The sequence below is a fragment of the Crocuta crocuta genome, unplaced genomic scaffold (assembly GCF_008692635.1).
Source record: "Crocuta crocuta isolate KB4526 unplaced genomic scaffold, BGI_CrCroc_1.0 scaffold3103, whole genome shotgun sequence".
In the NCBI taxonomy this organism is placed as follows: Eukaryota; Metazoa; Chordata; class Mammalia; order Carnivora; family Hyaenidae; genus Crocuta; species Crocuta crocuta.
Window position 1 is genome coordinate 4,739 of NW_027532690.1, and position 20,738 is coordinate 25,476.

At 40.8% G+C, this 20,738-nt stretch overlaps 1 protein-coding gene across 1 annotated transcript; it reads left to right on the plus strand.

Moving 5' to 3' along the window:
• Nucleotides 1-345: 345 nt before the first annotated feature.
• On the plus strand, nt 346-20,400 carry LOC144245422 (coiled-coil domain-containing protein 174-like). The gene is made up of 11 exons (XM_077780799.1): nt 346-372; nt 669-773; nt 1,437-1,537; nt 5,770-5,828; nt 8,105-8,282; nt 11,756-11,851; nt 12,842-12,984; nt 13,332-13,426; nt 16,301-16,433; nt 17,333-17,479; nt 19,942-20,400. Exons 1-11 carry the CDS (start codon nt 346-348, stop codon nt 20,250-20,252), a joined length of 1,395 nt encoding a protein of 464 aa, XP_077636925.1. The 3' UTR covers nt 20,253-20,400.
• Nucleotides 20,401-20,738: the final 338 nt, after the last annotated feature.

A 20,738-nucleotide genomic window follows, 5' to 3' on the forward strand; every position in this document is an offset into this window, starting at 1 on the left:
AAATAAATAAAGAGAGAGAGAGGGAATATCTTAAGTAGGCTGCATGCTTAGTACAGAGCCTGACTTAGGGCTCAATCACGGCTCCATCTCAGAATCCCGAGATCAAGTCAAAAGTTGGACAGTTAACCTTAACACTTAACCTTCATGGACTGAGCCACCTGGAGGACCCTTCTTCCACTCTTAAAGCTATTTATTACACCTTACTGGTATTACAAGTTACCTTTTTTATTAGATTGTAACTGTTTGAGGCAGAAGTGTTTCTATTTCATGTTTATATCTTGCCCTACAGTGCTCAGGGCACTTAGACATTTCTCTGCAGAAATAATCAGTTGTTGCAGTGATTAAATGGGATTACATGCGATTACGGTGTCAGTCAGAGAGAAGGTGTTTAGTGTTGTTAGTTCAGTTTGAATCTAGCAGCTGCAGATTTCATTTACTTTGAGTGATTACTCGCCTCTTGCCCAGTATTGAAGGTTAAGAGTAGAAATCCATTTCCAACAGATCTGGAATGCAGTATGACTTAGCTTTATTTTGCACCAGATTCTACACTTAATTTTGTATTCATTTATAGGAACTTTAAATCTGGTTTGAGAATTCAATAACTGCGAAATGTAGTCACTCATTAGAATTAACCCATTATTTTTATTTGCTTATTGGTTGTATTCTAGTTGGTAGACCTTAAGGCTGAACTCTTCCGAAAACAAGAAGAATTCAAACAAGAAAAACTTCTAAAGGATTCTGGAGTTTTGGGAAAACCGAAAACAACTAATAAGGTAAAAATAAGATCTAGTTATCTCCTTTGATTCCAAACATGAGAGAATTATACTGAATTAGATTTTTTGAAAGTCTCCAGGTATCTGCTGCATATAAAAATTCAGGGAAAATCCCTATCTTGTAGCTGAGCATCCACATAAAATATATTAAAATAGAAATTAGAACATTTAAAACCATATTATAATGCCCTAATTCTTTAGCACTTCTTTAAAAGTGCATGCTTTAAGAAGTGGTTTTGTACATTTTCGTGGAAGATCAGGTACATAGATATTATAAATCCAAACAATTAGATAATACAGTAACATAGCAGAAAATATCAAGGTCTTGAAGAGTTGTGAATGGTTTTCCGAATTTATAGGTAATGGTATTTATTACTTGTATGATTAATTCTCTTGAATTAAGTTGCAGTCATTCAGGAGATAAAGAATAATATCTGTGCAGTTGTGTAAAGGAATTCTTTAAATAATTTAGGGCTTTTTTTTTTTTCTGGCTCCAGCTTTTCCTTGTACAGTCTATTTGCATGACATAGGTTGGCTGTCAGAAGATCTAGTTTTCCCCATTAGTTCATAAGATCTAATCTGTTTTTCTTCTGATGTGTATAAGTAGAGATGTTTTGGCAGTCATTTGGTATTTCTGTTTTGTCTTTTTAAACAAATCTGCAGAAACCAAGTATCTGGAGCAAACAGAATGTAGGAGTTTCAAACAGAGCTGAGAAGGATGTAGAACAGAAGACTGAGGAACAGAAGACTTTAGACAAATCAAGGTAGAGTTAAACTCATAAATGTAGTTGCCTTTGGTGCTACCCAGGCAAAGAAGTGAGAGTTCACTTCACACTTTTGAACTTAAGTTTTAATTTTGTCATCTTTTCAGTCACATACTCCAAAAATATAAAATAGACTCTAAAAATAATATCGTTGGTAACCTTAGAAGGAGATAAGACATAACCTCAGTTTGGAAGATGAAGCAGAATCCCCCTTTGAGCCTTTGTCAGGCACCAGGATTATCAACAAGTGTTTCAGACGTGTCCCTAGGGAGGTGTGGCTCTGGGTTACTAGGGATTATGACTTTAGCATTTAGAAACTGAATTTTCCCTTTAACTTTTTATTTTGAAAATCTTCAAAGCAACAGAATAATTGAAAGAAGTACAGCGCCTACATTCATCATTTAGCGTCTTTCCACATTTGCTTTGGCCTTTCTCTGTCCTGTGTGTGTGTTACAGAGAAACTTTGTTAAACATTGTGATACTTTGCCTCAAAATACTTCAGCCTGTACCTCCTAGGAACAAGGATACTCTCCTGCCGCAGTAGTGTTATCATACCCAAGAGATTTAACACTGGTAAAATACTGTTACATACTATATGGTCTGTAGTCCAGGTTTACACTTGTCCTGGTACAATTAAGTCCTTTATAGTTTTTTTTTTTAATTTCAGAATTCAAAGATTACACATTCCATTTAGTCTGTCTGTCTTCTTTTTTTCTTTTTTTCTGTCCTTCTGTCTTTCAGAGAGAGGGTGTGAGTAAGGGAGAGCAGAGGGTGGAGGGAAGAGAGAGAAAGAATGAATGAATTGTAAGCAGGCTCCACGCTCAGTAGGAAGCCTGATGCAGAGCTTGATCCCACGACCCTGGGAGCATGACCTGAGCCGAAACCAAGAGTCGGATGCTCAACTGACCAAGCCATCCTGGCGCCCCTCTTTTTTTTTTTTTTTTTTTAAAGAGGTAGAGATTTTGTATACATCAGGACTCTCTTTTTTCTTTTCTTTTAATTATTTTTTTTAGTAATTTCTATACTCAACGTGGAGCTCGAACTCACATCCCCAAGATCAAGAGTCGCATGCTATACCCACTGAGCCCGCCAGGTGCCCTAGTTGTCATATTTCTTTAGTCTCTTTTAATCTAGAATAATTCCCGTGACTTTTTGTTGTCTGTTGTATCATTACTGTTCTTGACGAGTCCAGACCTGTGTCTGCAATGTCCCACAATCTGCTCAGAGTCGCTGCTAATTTACTGCTTTTGGGGAGAATAAGGCATAGATGGTGTGTCTTCACTATCGGATCACAGCCGGAGGTTCACCGTGTCGGTTTGAGTTATTATTGATGACAAATTTTGATCACTTGGTTAAGATAGACCTGCTAGAGTTTTCCACTGTAAAGGTCTCTTTCAGATTTGTAATTAATAATAATCTAAGGAGAGCAACTCTGAGACCAAGAATATCTTGTTCACCAGCATATTTCCACCCGGTGGAACCTTGACTTCTCAGTTGTTGGACTGGCAATTTCAAAGTGATGATTTTTCTAATTCAGTCATTTCATATTTATTTCTTCATTGCATTTCTTAGCTGACGTTTCCTCTGTAAAGAAGAACTCTTCATTACTTGCAGTGTCACCCTAGGCTCAGAGGGAATCCCAAGTTCGGATGTCTGTCATGACTCATGTGCTTTTGCATCTGTTGCGTAATAAAAACTCTGCACTTGGAAACAGTGGTTGCTAAGATTACTCAGCTCTTCTGGGTCTGAGAAAAAGAGGCAGAATATTAGCACATTTGGGGAATTGGTTCTTCTTAGTGTTTACCTATTCGCAGTAGACATAAGCTGTGTTGATTTTTGAGACATCTCTCTCACCTACTGGAATATTCACAGAATTCTAATTTGTCGAAAGGTGCCATAATCCTTTGTTATTTACTGTTTATGACAGAGTTTTCCTGGGTACTTTGCTGTGATTTTTTTTTTTTAATCCAGGAACCTATTACATAATATTTTGGCTTCATTGCACTTGCAAAGAGTCCAGTCTGTCCTTGGTCTGTAGGACTTCTGAGTCTCCCCAGAGCTCAAAATGGGCAGGGACAGTCCCTTGAGGATGTAAGGCCTTAGGCAAGTTAACTTCTGCATTGAGATGTTCCTTATCTATGAAGTGAGGTGGTTAATACTCAGCTCATGGAGCTTTTTACGAAATGAAAGGAGATACATAGTGTCTGGCACATAGTGGTTCCAGATAAGTGTCCCATACTCTTGCCCAATGAATTCTCATTCTTTAAAGTCTCTGATTACTTCTTCATCTACTAAATCCAGTGGCCATTTCTCTGACATCCTCCTTGGTCTCCATTAGTCTTTTGGAGACTCTTCCTGCCTTCTTTCTCTTACGCTGCACCCAGGCTTCTTATGCTTTCCCACATGTGTGTGTGTGTGTGTATGTTTGTGTGTGTGTGTTAATTTATTTTTTGAGAAAGAGAGTGCCCCTGTGTGCTGGGGGGTGGGGGACAGGCAGAGGAAAAGTAGAGAATCCCAAGCAGGCTCAGTGCCACCAATCCAGAGCCCTACGTGCGACTCAACCCCATGAACTGTGAGATCATGACCTGACCGGAAATCAAGAGTTGGACACTTAACCAACTGAGCCCCCCGGGTGCCCCTCCCATGCGTTCTTGTACTTTCTCTGTCCTTATTTTGTGCCCCCTCTCCTTTGCTCAGCATCCTCTGCCGCTCTGATCTGTGCTTGAACATATCGAGCTCATTCCTACTTCATCCTTCCTCTGCCTCACTTGCTCTCTCCCCAAGATCCTTTTGTGGTTGGCTTCTTGCTCTGTAAGCCTTCGCTCAAATGTCTCCTTCGGAGAGGTTTCCCCTGGTTACCCTTTCTAGCCTAGTGTCCTCCTGGTTACTCTGTCCTGACACCTGTTTTTTTTGTGGTTTGTTTTTTAAGTTTTATTTTCATTAAGACAATAAGATTTTATGACGACACAGCTTATTACATTAAGCCCCCTCTGAAATAGAGCAAGTTTACCTTTTGGAAGTTAAGGGCCTCCAGTGGCAACAACTGCTTTCATTTCCTCCCCTTCGTAGTGCTCCTGTCTGAAATCTTCCTTCTCACTGATCGATCTCTGTCTCTTCCTTCCTTTCTATAACATAAGCTCCATAAGCGCTGGGACTTTGTCTTGTTTACTGCTGACTCCTCGGCACTGGAAACCGCACTTGGCATAGAGGAGGCCTGGAAGAAATACTTGAAGGAGTGCGTAAAAGGGGACAGGAATCTTTGTGACCTAGAAAGATTGACAAAGATGCAGATGACGTAGCTGATGGCATGCCCTCTGAGTGTGATCTGGTTACCCTCCATAACAACCCTAAGAGACAGTGCTGTTTTTTCATCTATTACAGATTTAGGAGCTGAGGGTGGGGTGGGGTACAAGAGAGGTGAAGTAATTTTTTCCAGAGCACATAGCCATGTGACCAAGGGACTGTATTGTGTCGGGACGCCATCAGAAGTGAAATTTTCCTTTATGACTGTGATTGATTCTTCCCAAGCAAAAGCTCTGATGGCTTCTTTGGGACTTCTCTTTACCATCGTGAAGTATTTCTAAAACAAAGAATCGCCAGGCACTTACTAAGTCTGAGCCCACTGAAAAGTACATGTCACCAGAATTAACACGAGCAGTGAGGCTGATTTACTGAAATACCAGGGTTGATGTTTGTTTTTTTATTAGCTGTGTCATGAATAAATTATTCATGCTCTCTATAAAACAGACATCATATTTTTAACAGACTTCTATGAAGTTGAACTTGAGCTCCCTGGATGACCAGGGACTCATGCCTGAAAACAGTCATGCAAAGCCTGTACGTTGGATTTGGCGATCCCTTTAGAAGGTTGTACGTAGAAAATGTTTTTGTTTAGACACCTCTTTCTTTTTTTTCGGTATTTAACTTAGTTTGCATTTGGAATCTTAATTCATATTTTCAGATACTGATAATTTACTATGTGCCAGTATCATTCTAGATCCTTAGGTATCTAGGGATTCAGTCATGAATAAGAGAAAGATGGGCCTCGTCCTTACGGAACTTACATGAAGTTGGCAGTCAGGTGTGGCTGGGTCTGAGGGTCCCCTCAGGGCGGCATAGTCCCCCTCATCGCCAGACTGGGCCTCCCGGGCAGACTGTAGCATTGAGGTAGCTGCACAGAGTAGCAGGTGTAAGACCATTTCTAATACTTGTCTTTTTTTTTTTCCTCCTAGGGAGAAATTGGAAGAAAAAGCCAAATTATATGAGAAAATGACTAAAGCAGACTTTATAGGTAAATGTAAAAATTTATTCATACTTCTTTATTTTCTGTAGTTCATGTAGCCCTGTGGTATATTATTATTTATTAAAATAACCTTAAGAGTGGGGAGAGATCTAAGAAATAATATAAATGACCTTCTGTGCCAGCACAGAGACCAGAAGATAAATCCACAGTAATCTCTGAGTGCTCAGTGTGTCCCAGGCCACATGTTAGGTGCTGTGAGGGGACAAACAAGGGTAGCATGAGCCAGATCCTCCGTCTTGGCCCTCAAAGGGGTGGTCATTGGTGGCACACAGAACAAAGCAGAGTTAGGAAACAAGGTCTAAATTGGCTATAATTATAAACAGTTCCATCTACGTTAAAAAAAAAAAAAAAAGACTGAGGGGAATTATAGTGTATCAGTGTGTTGGAGTTCTGTTTCCTTGTCCCTGTTTTCTGTTTTTCCTGTGATGTGCCTGTAATTGCTTCTAAAATAATAAAAAGATCGCCCTTTCCTCATGCCCCCCAGAGAAAGAAAGCCCAGTCTTACTATTAGATCGCAGTAGAAGAGATTTTACAAGGCAGTGCATGTTTCATTGCCAGAAGGCATGTGAGGAAGTCTTTGGGGAGAAGATAGGCTCTAATAAGATCTCACAGGCCTTGAAGAGCCGGGAAAAGAATTCTGAGGGTACAGTGGTGAGAGCAGATCAGCAGAGGGAGCAGAAGGCCAGTGTTGGCAGGACAGACTGGTATGGCGGGGCCTGACGGGCTGGGAAAGGGGGCATTGGGGCAGCAGGAGAAGAGGCAGGGCTGGAACCCTGGTCATTGGCTGCCCTCCCAGCCAGACCGTAGTGGCTGTTTCCTGCATGGCTGGGAGCCCAGCACAGGAGGGTTGGCACCCTCAAAGCTGGGGGACAGAGAGGCTGTGTCTTCCTTTTGAAGCAGCAGTAGGGTGTCCATTAACCAGGAGGTCTCACTGTGTTGCAGTCTTAAATTTCTGCTTTGGGAAAGTACACCTCTTTCCCATGTGAGTGATTTTGTGGCTTAAAAAAAAATTAAAGTCTGGGGCACCTGGCTGGCTCAGTCGGATAACCATCCGACTTCCGCTCAGGTCATGATCTCACAGTTTGTGGGTTCGAGCCCCTCATCAGGCTCTGTACTGACAGCTCAGGGCCTGGAGCCTGCTTCAGATTCTGTGTCTCCCTCTCTCTCTGACCCTCCCCTGCTTGCTCATGCGCTCTCTCTCTCAGAAATAAATAAAATATAAAATTAAAAAAAAAATTAAAGTCTTTTTGATTCAAACTTTACTTGCATTGTTAATATTAAAATCAGATCAAAGGAGTGTGCCTGTGGACATGGGGATTTGGTTCCATCCACAGTGGCGGGCCCACCTCCCGACAGGCCTGATAGGCATGTTGGACCCGCATATGTGGGCAAGTTTGAGTTTTGGAGTTCAGTTACTCTCCACTGTACCCTGGGGGCTAACACCAGTACTTGGTGACAGGGAACCTAAAATCTGTTCTGTGGAGCTTAATCCTGTCCTCAGAGAACAACCTCAGAAAATTTAGCATAGTGAAACTTCGTGTAAATGTTATTTGTGAATATATCAACTATTTTGGGTTAAATTAAAGTCACGGATTGCTATTTAACTTTCAGTGTATGCTTGTGTTAGCTCAAGCATATAATAATATAAGACGGCTAAGTCTTAGCCGTCTCTGTGTGCACTGCAAATCTGGCCCCATGCCTTGCCTGAAAGTGGTGTTCATTGGGTTGAAAAGAATTCAGATGACTTTTATCTATATTAGGACCCTTAAAACACCATACCACAGCAGTATACTTAGGGTTAGTAGTAATACAGCCCCTTTATTGGGGAGGTTCATGTAGCAACGCAAGTCTAATGCTCTGTTCTGGCGACATGAGCAATGCAGTCCTGCTTCTGTGTTATGTCATTGAGTGAACGTGTCTCTTTGAAATCACATGGTTTGATCTTAAAGTTGCATTCTGAGACCATATTGCTCACTCACTGTATTGACGAGGTAACAGAAGACATTAGACTCTTTGAAGATTTTCTTTAGTGTGGTATGTGTTTCTGATGGCCTGTTTGCAGCTTCCTAGTCAGGTCCCGCAGTGGCTCTGTGTCTTCGTAAACTATTGGGGATGGTGGGGGTGGTGGGTGCATCGACTAGTGAGCCGTCCAGGGGTAATGTAGCCATGCAGGGGTGAATGTGACCACTTCAGAGCAATTCTGTATTTGGTTTGTTTCTTTGAAAAAAATGTCAAAAATCTGAATATTGATTTTTATGTCTTAGATGAAGAAGTGGAGGATATGTACCTTGTGGATTTCACACAGAAGATCATAGACAAACACAAAGAAATGGAGGTGTTTGGTGCCAATAGAGATTGTAGAATGGCAGGAGAAAGAGACGATGATGAAGAAAATCTTTCTGAGAAAGATATACCTCCTCCCCAGGACCCCAGTGAAGAATGGTTGGTTATAATGACATGAATTGGTCATGTTAACATTCGCAGACTGTGTTTACTTTTTTTTTTTTTTTTAAATAAGCTCTGCGCCTAACATGGGGCTTGATCTCATGACCCTAAGATCAAAAGTTACATGCTCCACCAACTGAGCCAGCCAGGTGCCCCGACTTGTGTTTACTTTTTGAAAGTGTTGTTTTTTGTTTTTGTTTTGTTTTTGTGGGGGGGGTGAGGGGGGGATGTTATCAAACCATTTCTCTTTAGTCTTCCTCTCTTTTCTTTCCTCTAAGGTTGGATTTACAGAAACAGTAACTCCAAAGACGAAATAATTAACAAGACTGAGTCAGGTGCAAAAGGTGTCGATATGCCTATTTTATTGATGTGGAAGCGTTGTTTAGACAGAAGCATATTCCTTTATTACCTGGGCTGCGCCCCCGGTTGTTATTCAGACATTGCGGAGAGTCACTGTCTAGCTGCTGGTGACCTGCATTTCCACAGGAAAGAAGCAGGCAGGACTCAGGCCGGGGCACTTTCTCGCAGCGCCGTGTGGGCCGTGTGGATCTCGGTCCCGCATCGTGGTAGCTCCGTCTTTCACTGGCAATATGACCTTGATCAAGTTGTTTGCCTTAAACTCCCTTCAGGAAGTAAGGGTATGTTAAGCTACCCAAGAAACTGCTCTGTAGAGTACAAGCAGACATTTTATAAACTTGTATTGAAACTATTCTGAATTTTACCTACATGTACATGAATGATGGGGAAGCCAAACTAGGCTTTTCCTTATAGACCGCTGTGTCAGTCAGTACAGAGACCAGAATGAAAATTCCCTTCCAAGGATTTTCTCTACTAAAGACTGTTTACAGACTTGTTCAGAAGTGCTTAAAATTCTACAGAGCTGCCCTGATGGCGTAGAAACGTCTGGAGGGTAACCTCTGCCTGCCAACCTTCCCTTCCAGGCTGAGACGTCCTCGTTATCGGGATCTGTGTTCGGAACTGCTCAGGGTGGTTCGCAGCACTGGCTGACCTTTTGTCAGCTCTTGGCCCTGCCGGCAGGAGTCACTGGTGAGCTTAAGTGAGCAGTTCCAGCTCCTCAGGATCACAGGGCCCCACATCTCATACTACAAAGGGGTCCACGTCGTCCAGAGATAACATGACATTGGGATAGAACAGGTGTTAGCTGCTTTCTAAGAATTTATATTTGGGCAGGTTGTCTGGCTGCCTCCTTGTTAAAAGCAACCCAGAGAGATGCACATACGATGTAGTCCCTTCTGATGCTTTTCCTCATTGTTTCTGGTATGAGTGATTCCCCCTCACCCCAGCTCTGGTGCACTGAGATATGCCTCCAGCTTCTTTGGGTCTTACCTTGTTTTTATTGACACACACAGGCCTCATTACCAGAAAAAAAATTGAAGGCAGACTTGTGGTACTTTTTGTATCCTCTCTGCTGATGTTAGGAAGAGTTTCATGGGCACGTGCCTTAGCTTTTCCTGAGAGCCCTTTGAGGATGCCATGACCCTGAGCCCTGCTGTATTACTCTTGAACCTCAAGTAATTATTTCCCTGGAGCTCGTTCAGTGATTGCTGACTGCATTGAGCCCTTGCTGACTGCTGTCTTGCCACTTCTGTTTTGAGGGAATCTGTACAGTATAGAGACCTTTTCCAGAAACAGAATAGCCTATGATTGCTTTTCATAGCAGAAACTTCATCTCCTTTGAAAGGTTTAATGTCTTTTTTTTCTTCCTAATGCTTGTATGATTACTAGCAATTTGTCAGTGATGTGAAGAGTTTGGAGGGCAATTGAAGGTGTCACATGCGGCCATATGGCGAAGGAAGAGGCACCGCAAGCAGTTCTGACACTTGTTTTGTTTTTAAATTAAGCTCCAGAATCGGTGCTACTTGTCAGATCCTTTTGGTAGTTAAGTTCCAGGTGGTGGGAAATCTTTGCGCAAAAATACTGTAAATAATTACGGAGGCCATCTGGCTAGATGATTTTCTTTCTCTCTTCGTTAAAAGGGGGTGTGGGGAGGAAGAAAGAAACTGCTTTCTGCAGTTGGAGGTTTTATTTCTTGTGGTAATCAGTGTCAGGATTGCAGTAATAGATTCTCAGACGTTCAGTTTTCTAAGCATGGGCTAACAGTTGGGATCAGCACGTGTGAGAGGGAAGAAACTGCTAACAAAAGCAAAGCCACATACACGAGACTCTGCTCTTGAGTTGCACCAGCAGTACTGACCTCTTTCTGTGTTTTTAGCACCCTGCCCAAGGCTGTGGGAAATTCCTTGCCCGCAAATAAACAATAGATCGGTTGCGTCATAATGCACCTGAAATGTTTTCCATCAAAATCTGTCCATATTTCCTGTTGTGGGAAGTAGCAGTATTTCATTTTGCCTTGCTGTGTGCCTGGTTCCCCTGACTGTAACTTCTGTCTAGTTTGGGCAAAGCTAAAGCAAGAGGAACTAGGAGTGGAAGATAATAGACTGGCCCGCCTGCCGCTGAGCTGTTTTTGCAGTACAAAATGTGTGTTGCTTGACCCCTAATTAATGGGTCCTCAAAGTAATCACAACTTGAGAAATTTCTAGTTGGAAAGAGCTGTACCACTTAAAAGAAATAAAAGAAAGAACAAAAAGTCAGGTTTGCAAAGACAGAAAATAAGCAAGTGGAGAGTGGTACAGAGCAGTTATTATGCTGATAAAATATGTGGAATTGCCTAAACCAGATTGAAGTAAGTTCTGAGGTGTTCCAGCAAGGGTCTATGTCGGGTATTTTTATTTTATTTATTTTTTTTAAATGTTTGTTTTTGAGAGCGTGAGAGAGTATGTGCACAAGTAGGAGAGGGGCAGAGAGAAAGAGGGAAAGACAGTCTGAAGCAAGCTCTAGGCCCCAAGCCATCAGCAGAGAGCCCAACATGGGGCTGGAACTCATAAACTGTGAGATCATGACCTGAGCAGAAGTCGGACGCTTAACTGACTGAGCCACCCAGGTGGCCCTGTGTGGGGTATTTTTAAACCAAAGACGTATGTGATCAATCATTGTTTCTGCATTTTTCTAAAACTAAGGTTTAACAAAGGGCACAATGAGTTTATTGTGTGTCAGCTTTAAATAAAGCAAGCTTGGGGTGCCTGGGGGCTCAGTCAGTTGAGTGTCCAACTTCGGTTCAGGTCATGATCTCACGGATGGTGGGTTCAATCCTCGCATCAGGCTCTGTGCTGACAGCTCAGAGCCTAAAGCCTGTCTTTGGATTCTGTGTCTCCCTCTTTCTCTGACCCTCCCCTGCTCAGGCTGTCTCTCTCTCTCTCAAAAATAAATAAAACATTAAAAAATAAATAAAAATTTAAAAAATTTAAAAAGCATGCTGTTATCAGTGGTTATGGTCTCTCAGGTTGAGTGTTTTCCTGGTAGTGAGACTTCTGTTACTTTTTTACAGTGCACCTAGTCTGTAGCCTAGGGACATACAAAGCCGTCCTCACATGTTTTCACTTTTATTTCAGGGTGGATTACGTGGATTCTTTAGGACGATCTCGCCGCTGTATGAAAAAGGATTTGCCGCATCTGCTGGAGATGGATAAAAATCTTCAAGGGAGGCTGTAAGTATGTGATATGCAAAGCTCTGCCCACGTCCAAAATGCAGACACAGGGATATTTTATGGGTGAGGCTGCTTTTAGTTCATCATCTTTGATGGTCCAGTTAGAGGGTTTTTTCCTTAATGCGTAAGAATATTTGCTGAAGAACTGTTGTGTGGTTCGTGTGCACACATCATCCACTCTCGGGGAACAACCTGAGTAGTTGGTCGTCCATACTGTGTAGCTACTGAAAGGGATGAGTTGGAGCTATATCCTTTTACTTGGAAAGCTGTTTGATATCAGCGTTAAAAATATAGAATGAGCCCAAACCAACAAACAAACCTTTGCGGAGAAAGGCATTTAGGAATATATACTTGGTTATTCCATAGGAAGCGAGAGGAGAGAGGTGGTTAGCTTATTAACTTTTCCTTTATGCTAATTTTTGCATTTTGAGGCAAAGGCCATATCACTAGATTTTTTTCTATAGGGCCTAAGACATCTAAGAGAGAACTTGGTAGTATGCTCCAGGGAAAAAAACTCCCCTCACCAAGGGCAGTTTTGATGTGGAAGGTCCACCTTGTCCAAGTCCTTCAGGTCCAGATCAGCCTGGGCTCAGCACAAGGAAGGAGGTACAGAAGCCCTGAGCCATCTGACACGGGACAGGAGACCCTGCCTGGCTACAGTGTTGTGTGGCTTCCTCGGCCCTGTACAGTGACTGTGCACACAAGGCCCTGGCTGCCCCCTTCCCTTTAGCCCCGAAGGGGACGGGAGGAAAGTGATGTGTCTCCAGTGCTGAGGCAAGATTCTGTTGCACTAATGTCGTAAGTTGGCTACTCGCTGAAAGGAAGATGGAAACAGTTTCCACAGCTTGCCAGTGGTACTGTGGGTCAAAAAATTCTGTGAGGAATTGTCTTCTTTTTCAGCTAGAATTGCCTGTCCATGATCCAGCTTACTGAAGTACTGCTGTCCCGCAGCTCTTATCTAAATATAGCTTTGCTCTGTCCCCCTACTAGTTTCGTTAGTCCTGCTAATGAGAAAACCTTATTATCTGAAGATATGAGAAAAGAACTTCAGCGCCAGCAATGGGAGGAAGAAGAAAGAGAGGCCTTGAAAAGGCCAATGGGGCCCATACATTATGAAGACATTCGCGAAAATGGTATAATCATCTTGCAGATTTTTAAATGTTTTTTTTTTAACTAATGGCAAGCATAGAGGGAACTATCCATAAAGCTACAGCCCTTATATAGAAATAAAAGATTCTGATTTTGGAATTGAAAATATCCCCTTTGTTCACTTTATAGCCTAAAAAGTACTCTTGTTGGGAATATCTTTCTAACAGAGGGCCTGTTAATCATAAGGAGGAGATCTTTTTGTCCTGTTTTTTTCCCCCCAACTTGTGCCAGATATCACTGCGTTTCTTTTTGCTTTGGTAGGAAATTTAGCCTGACTTTAATTTATTATTCAGGGAACTCTAATCTTTTGAACAATTCTGACTTATTTCAGAGGCCCGGCAACTTGGTGTTGGATATTTTGCCTTTGCCCGAGATAAAGAGTTGAGAAACAAGCAGATGAAAACATTAGAGATGCTACGTGAACAGGTAAAAACCAAATTCAAGATTGATGTTTAAGAAGTCATTTGAGCAGTTGGTTTCTTGTTGGACCATATTATGGAAACGGTCTCTTTTTTAAATTGATACTGAAAATATTTTTTTAATAAATATTTATTTAATAGTTAATATTCAGGGCAGTGATGGGTAAAAGTACATTAAATAAACTTTCAATTTTATTACAGGTTAATATTTCTGATTATTAAAAAATATTGTGGCCATAAACCAGATATGGTATTATTACTTCTTAACTGAGGTATAATTGACACATAACATTATATTCGTTTCAGATATACAACGTACTTTTTCAGTATTTGTATATTCCAAATTGATCACCACATGAAGTTTACTTACTATCCATCACTATACATAGTTACAAATTTTTTTTCTTAGGATGAGAGCTTTTAATATGTACTGGTCTTAGCAACTTTCAAATATTGCATTACAGTGGTATTAACTGTGGTTGCCATGTTTTACATTACATCCCCATGACTAAATTACTTTATAAGTGTAAGTCTAAATACCTTTTAATTCCTGTCACCCATTGTGCCTACCCCACCCTCACTTTTGTCAACCACCGTCTGTTCTCTGTATCTGTAAGCTTATATTTGGGTTTTTGTTTTTGTTTCCTTAGGGGAGGGGGTTAGATTCCACATAAAAGTGAGATCATACAGTATTTGTCTTTTCCTGTCTGACTGTCTCACTTAGTATAATGCTCTCAAGGCCCATCCATGTTGTCCACATGGCAGCGGTTCCTTCTTTTCTATGGCCAAGTAATATTCCATTCCCCCCCACCCCCGCCTTGGGTGGTTTTCATATCTTGGCTATTGTACATAATGCTGAAGTGAACATGGGGATGCAGATATCTTCTTGAGTTAGCATTTTCATTTTCTTCAGATAAATAAGCAGAACTGGAATCACTGGATCATCTGTTTGTGGGTTTGTTTGTTTTTTTAATTTTTGAGGAGCCTCCATATTGTTTTCCGTAGTGGCTGCACCTATTAACATGTCCACCAGCAATGCACAAGTGTTCCCTTTTCTCTACATCCTTGCCAACACACGTTGTTTCTTGTCTTTTTGGTAATAGTCATTCTAATAGGTATGAGATGATAGCTCATTGTGGTTTGATTTGCATTTCTCTGATGATCAGTGATATTCAGCGTCTGTTCATGTGTCTGTTGGCCATCTGTGTGTATTTTTGGAAAAATGCCCGTTCAAATTATCTGCCTATTTTTAATTGGATTGATTTTGTTTGTTTGTTTTTGTGTGTGTGTATGGTTTTTTGTTGTTGTTGTTTTGTTTCGTATTGCATCGTATGAGTTCTCTATATATTTGGGGTATTAATCCCTTATCAGATAATATGATTTGCAAATATATCTCCCACTCAGTAGGATGTCTTTTCATTTTGTTTTTTCCTTTGCTTTGCAAAAGTTTTTAGTTAGATGTAGTCCCACTTGTTTGTTTTTGCTTTTGTTGCCTTTGTTTCTGGTGTCAAATCCAAAAGGTCATCCCCAAGATTGATATTAAGGAGCTTACTGCCTATGTTTTCTTCAAGATGTTTTATAGTTTGGAGTCTTATGTCCAAGTCTCTAGTCCATTTTTGGTTAATTTTTGTATGTGGTGTAAGACAGTGGTCCAGTTTCATTCTTTGCACATGCATGTCCTTTTTTCTCACCATCATTTAGTAAAGAGATTGTACTTTTCCCATTGCATATTATTGGTTCCTTTGTCATAAATCAATTGACTGTATATGCTTGGGTTTATTTCTAGGTTCCCTTTTCTCTTCCACTGATCTTTGTGTCTGTTTCTAAGCCAACACCTAACTGTTTTGATTATTACAGCTTTGTAATGTAGTTTGAAATCAGGGAGCCTGATGCTTCTAGTTTTTTTCTTCTTTCTCAAGAATGCTTTGCTATTTGAAGTCTTTCGTGTTTCCATACAAATTTTAGGGTTGTTTGTTCTGTTGTGAAAGATATTTGTTGCAATTTTGATAGAGATTGCATTGAATCATAGATTGCTTTTGGTGATATAGATGCTGTATTAATATTCTTTCAATCTATGAGCCTGCTGTAGTTTTCCATTTCTTTGTGTCATCTTCAGTTTCTTTCATCATGGCTTTATGGCTTTCAGAGTACAGGTCTTTTACCTCCTAGGTTAAATTTAACCCTAGGCATTTTATTCTTTTTGATGTAATTATAAATGGGGATATTTTCTTAATTTCTTTTTCTGATAGTTTGTTATTAGCATATAGAAACGTAACAGATTTTTGTATATTGATTTTGTGTCCTGCAATTTCACTGAATTCATTTATTCCAACAGTTTTTGGTTGGTGTCTTTAGGGTTTTCTATATATAATATCCCATCTTCTGCAAATAGTGACAATTTTACCAATAAACTATTACTTATCAGTATCAGAATATTATTATAGTTTCATGAAAGTAATTGCCATTCTATTTTGGTGTTCCAGACTTGAAAATTATAGCTGCTTAGAAATAACTTATGTAACTTTGATGTCTTAAATTTGGTTTTAAATATGGTACTTTTAGAGTGTCCTGGGTAAGAAAATAGAGAGTTATTTAAGGGATTAAGGAGTAGAACAGAATTGGTTTCCTTCCTTGAATGTGAAGCATTCCAGGGCACTCTGAACACTCACTCAACTTAGAAAACATGCCAGAGGGCTTGTGTAAGAGGGCCTCCTAGGGCTGCCTTTTGAAGAGCTCAAGGCTAGCTGCCTAGAGGTGGCATGAAATCAACTAATTAGTCTATTTTTAAAATGAAACTAATTATTTCATCCTTTAAATTTATCTTCAATAGTTTTTTGTGACTTTAGCTTACAGTACATTCCTAATATTCTGTTGTATTCAGACAACAGATCAGAGAACAAAACGAGAGAACATAAAGGAGAAGCGAAAGGCTGTGTTAGAAGCAAGACTTGCTAAACTCCGACAAAAAAAGATGAAGAAGTCAAAAGAAGATGGAGCAGAGGAAGAAAACAAAGGTATATCATGGCTCATTGTGTCTGAACTTCGGAAGGAAAAACTTTAGTTCCGTTGATGTCTCAACGAATAGGACTGACAGTATGGAAATGAGCCACTTAGTTTTACTCTCTAAGCAAGCAGGGTACCTTTGGGGTACTGCCAGGAGCAGGTTTTTATAACCAAAGTGGTACAGAATGACACTCCAAAGAATCTTTTTATAGACAAGAATATTAACAAACAGGACATTGTGTTACTTCATAGAAGGGCCTGGCTCAGTAACCAAGACTGAGCTGAGAGCAGAGATGTTTTAAGATATGAAGTTTAGTTTTTTGGGGTTTTTTTTGTTTTTGTTTTTTTAAATGTTTTTAATAACATAAATAAATAAATGTTATTTATTTCTAGNTCTAAGCAAGCAAGGTGCCTTTGCGGTACTGCCAGGAGCAGGTTTTTATAACCAAAGTGGTACATACAGAATGACACTCCGAAGAATCTTTTTATAGATAAGAATGTTAACAAACAGGACATTGTGTTACTTCATAGAAGGGCCTGGCTCAGTAACCGAGACTGAGCTGAGAGCAGAGACGTTTTAAGATATGAAGTTTAGTTTTACACACACATTTTAGACTTGGTTTCTTTTGCTATACTTATAAGTTTTTTGGTTATTGTGCATTAACTTGTTTCAAAGAAGGAATGCATTCACAGAGTCAGGTAAGGAAAGAAAGAATTTATGAGTACAGACAGCTTCTGAAAGGACTGTCACAACACGCGGCNTTAGTCCACTGCCTGGGCCAAAAGAGGTACTCGTTAAATACTGGATATTACTTTTACTCTCAAGATTAGCATGTTCTATTTAATGTTTATTTTAAAAATAGCTTTGAGTTTTATTTTAATGATGTCTTATTCTCTTGCAAAAAAATAGATGTTATTGAGTCTTCACCACCGGAACCAGAAGCTGTGCCAACCCCACGTACTGCTGCCCAGAGCAGCAAAGTGGAAGTCATTGTTCAGGAGAGGAAGGATACCCGGCCCGGAATGCCCCATGTCCGAGAGTGGGACAGAGGAAAAGGTAAGGGGGGCGGGTTCTAAGGTATAAACCCTTTCCAGTGATGGGCCTTGCACAGGTTTTTCCAGTTCACCTCACAGTGATTTTCATGAGTCTTAGTGGTCCTTCGAGGCTCATGGAACTCTCCAGATCTTTGAACTGTTTCTTCCCAGACCCTAGCTGTTTATAAACAGGAGCGCTAGAAAGTGTGATTATAAAAAACCAGGGTCTACAACAGATCATTTCAAAAGGACAGTTTTTTTTAGAAGCACTGGGGGAAGTTTTCAAAAATTTGTGCTGCCCTCATGTGGCTTTCAGTATTCCCTTTCTCAGGAGCCACTGTGTGTGTGTGTGTGTGTGTGTGTGTGTGTGTGTGTAAGTCATTTATTGGCTGGTAACTAAGATATGCATATTTCTGTACAGGATGCATCATGAGTTTTTAAAGGAATTTTTTTCTTAAAAGTTTATTTTGTTATCATTCTTGGACTGAAAATGTTAGGGTATTGTATCTGTCTGTGTGAGTATGGCACTGGAATTCTTTCAGATGTCTCCCCACTTGCTCAGGGTTAGAGAATATTGCTGCATATCCAAATATGACTTCCTACTGGATTGTGGTAGAGGACATGGTCATATTTACATGACCAATACACCTGTCGTTCTTACCAAACTACTCTCCTCTGCCACTGAACCAGCCCATCATTTGAAGCTTATGTGGTTTGTTCGGCTTTCCACTTATAATATGAACATGTTAGATGGGTTGGTAGTTGTGGTGGTAATTTTTATATGAATTTGGGGGAAAATGAATCTTACAGTCCCATGAATAAGGTGATAATTTCTGTGTAGGAATGCAAGGTGATGCTTTATTTAATAAAGGAGTCACTCCCACAACTGAGAGATTATAGGCTTTTACATATGTTTTTGATGCTATAGGTTTTTTTTTGTTTTTTAATGTAATTTGGGGTGCCGGCTGGCTCAGTGGGTTGAGCATCCAACTGTTAATCTCGGCTCAGGTCATGATCTCCCGGTTCATGGCATCAAGCCCTGTGTTGGGCTCTGTGCTGTCAGCCCAGAGCCTGCTTGAGATTCTCTTTCTCCCTCTCTCTCTGCCTCTCTCAAAATAAATAATTAAACTTAAAAAACAATTCTCAGCTTTTGATAGAACATCATGTTTGTGATGTTATAGGGAGTGGGTGGGGCTTAAGTCACCTTATCACCTTTTTTCCCCATTTTATTATTTTTATTAGAGTTTATTGTCAAATTGGTTTCCATATAACACCCAGTGTTCATCCCAACAAGTGCCCTCCTCTATGCCCATCACCCCCCTTCCCCTCTCCCCCATCCCCATCAACATTCAGTTCTCAGTTTTTAAGAGTCTCTTATGGTTTGCCTCCCTCCCTCTCCTTAACTATTTTTTCCCCTTCCCCTCCTCTATGGTCCTCTGTTAAGTTTCTCCTGTTCTACTTATGAGTGAAAACATATGGTATTTGTCTTTCTCTGCCTGACTTACTTCACTTAGCATAACGCCCTCGAATTCCATCCACGTTGCTACAAATGGCCAGATTTCATTCTTCCTCATTGCCGTGTAGTATTCCATTGTATATATAGACCACATCTTCTTGATCCATTCGTCAGTTGATGGACATTTAGGCTCTTTCCATGATTTGGCTATTGTTGAAAGTGCTGCTGTGAACATTGGGGTACACGTGCCCCTGTGCATCAGCACTCCTTTCAGGAGCAACTTTTAAAATTCTTACAAGGTTTGGTATTTTAACGTTGTCTTGTTTCTAGCAGTCTCCTTTATGTTTAGTTGAAAATAGTCTACATGCCCAAGTATTAACCTGGATTCACATATGGATCTGTTGGGTCATGCAGAATTTTCTGTAAATTGTTTTTGTAAATATACTGTGATACCCACAGCAGATTCTTGTTGGAGGAGACTAGGATTTATGCCTCTTTGAACAAGATGGTTACAGTCGTACATCAGCTCACCGTGTTGGAGCTGATGAGATCCAAGACTCGGTAAAAGGCAAATAGGCCAGTGCCTTTGGTTAGTGCTGCTAACCAAATAGAGATTTGGACTTTTGTGTCTTCTAAAACTCAATAATGGCCAGAATTTGTATTTTGTTGTCAAGTACCTACATCATGTCAAGCAAATGATTTGAGTGTTTGATTTTTCTATATTTCTCTCTCAGATGTAATTTTAGTGCCTTTTGGCAATACTTCCAGAACCTACCAGCCTTCTCCTCCAGAGCCTTCCTTGAATCTTTCCCCATCTGGAAGTAGTCATTCTCTTTTCTTTGCCTGCTTCCTTATATTTTTGTAGGCATTACATACACCTCATATTATGTGACTGCTATCCTTGCTATCTCGTCCAGAGAATGGGAATTGGGGGGTAAGAAATATACATAATGATGGAAAATTAATAACAGTAGAAATTCAACTGGTTTGGTCATTACTCTCATAATACTCTTTCTTATTTTTATTAGAATTTTCCTTTGGGTACTGGTCGAAGAGGCAATCAGATCTCCGGGCTGAGAGAGATCCTGAGTTTGCCCCGCCGTCGGATTACTTTGTGGATCAAAAGCGAACGGGCTCCCTCAGTAGCCAGACCTGGAGCAGACCTGCGCCTGCGCCCACACCCACACCGAGCGACCCAGTACAGTGGTCTGGCCGGAGCCATGACGCCGGCCCTTCACATCCACCATCCGCTCCTGGCCCCGGCGGCCCGCCACAGGCCCCTACCGTCACTTTCAAAACTCTGGATGATATGATATCCTACTATAAACAAGTGACGTGAACTTCAAAAACCATTCTGATTTGGGTCTGTACTGTTGATGGTGCCTTCTCCCAAATTGGGGAAAATAATTTAATTTTAGGGGCCGGATTGTACCTATTTCCTCCTATCCCTTTCCTAGAAGACAGACTTCAGGTTGGATTTGTTGGTCAGCAAGNTCCAAATTCTTGCAAACCTAACCTCTGGACTCCATGTCAAAGGCAAAGTTGCCTGCCCTACTAAGGGTTGTTCCATCAGCCTGATCAAGCAAATACTTTTTTTTTTTTTAATGTATGTTTATTTTAGAGAGAGAGAGAGACAGCATGAGCAGGGGAGGGGCAGAGAGAGAGGGAGGTGGAGAATCTGAAGCAGGCTCTAGGCTCTGAGCTGTCAGCACAGAGCCTGATACAGGGCTCAAACCCACAGACCACGACATCATGACCTGAGCTGAAATCAGACACTTAACCAACTGAGCCACCCAGGCTCCCCAGGCAAATAGATTTTAAAATA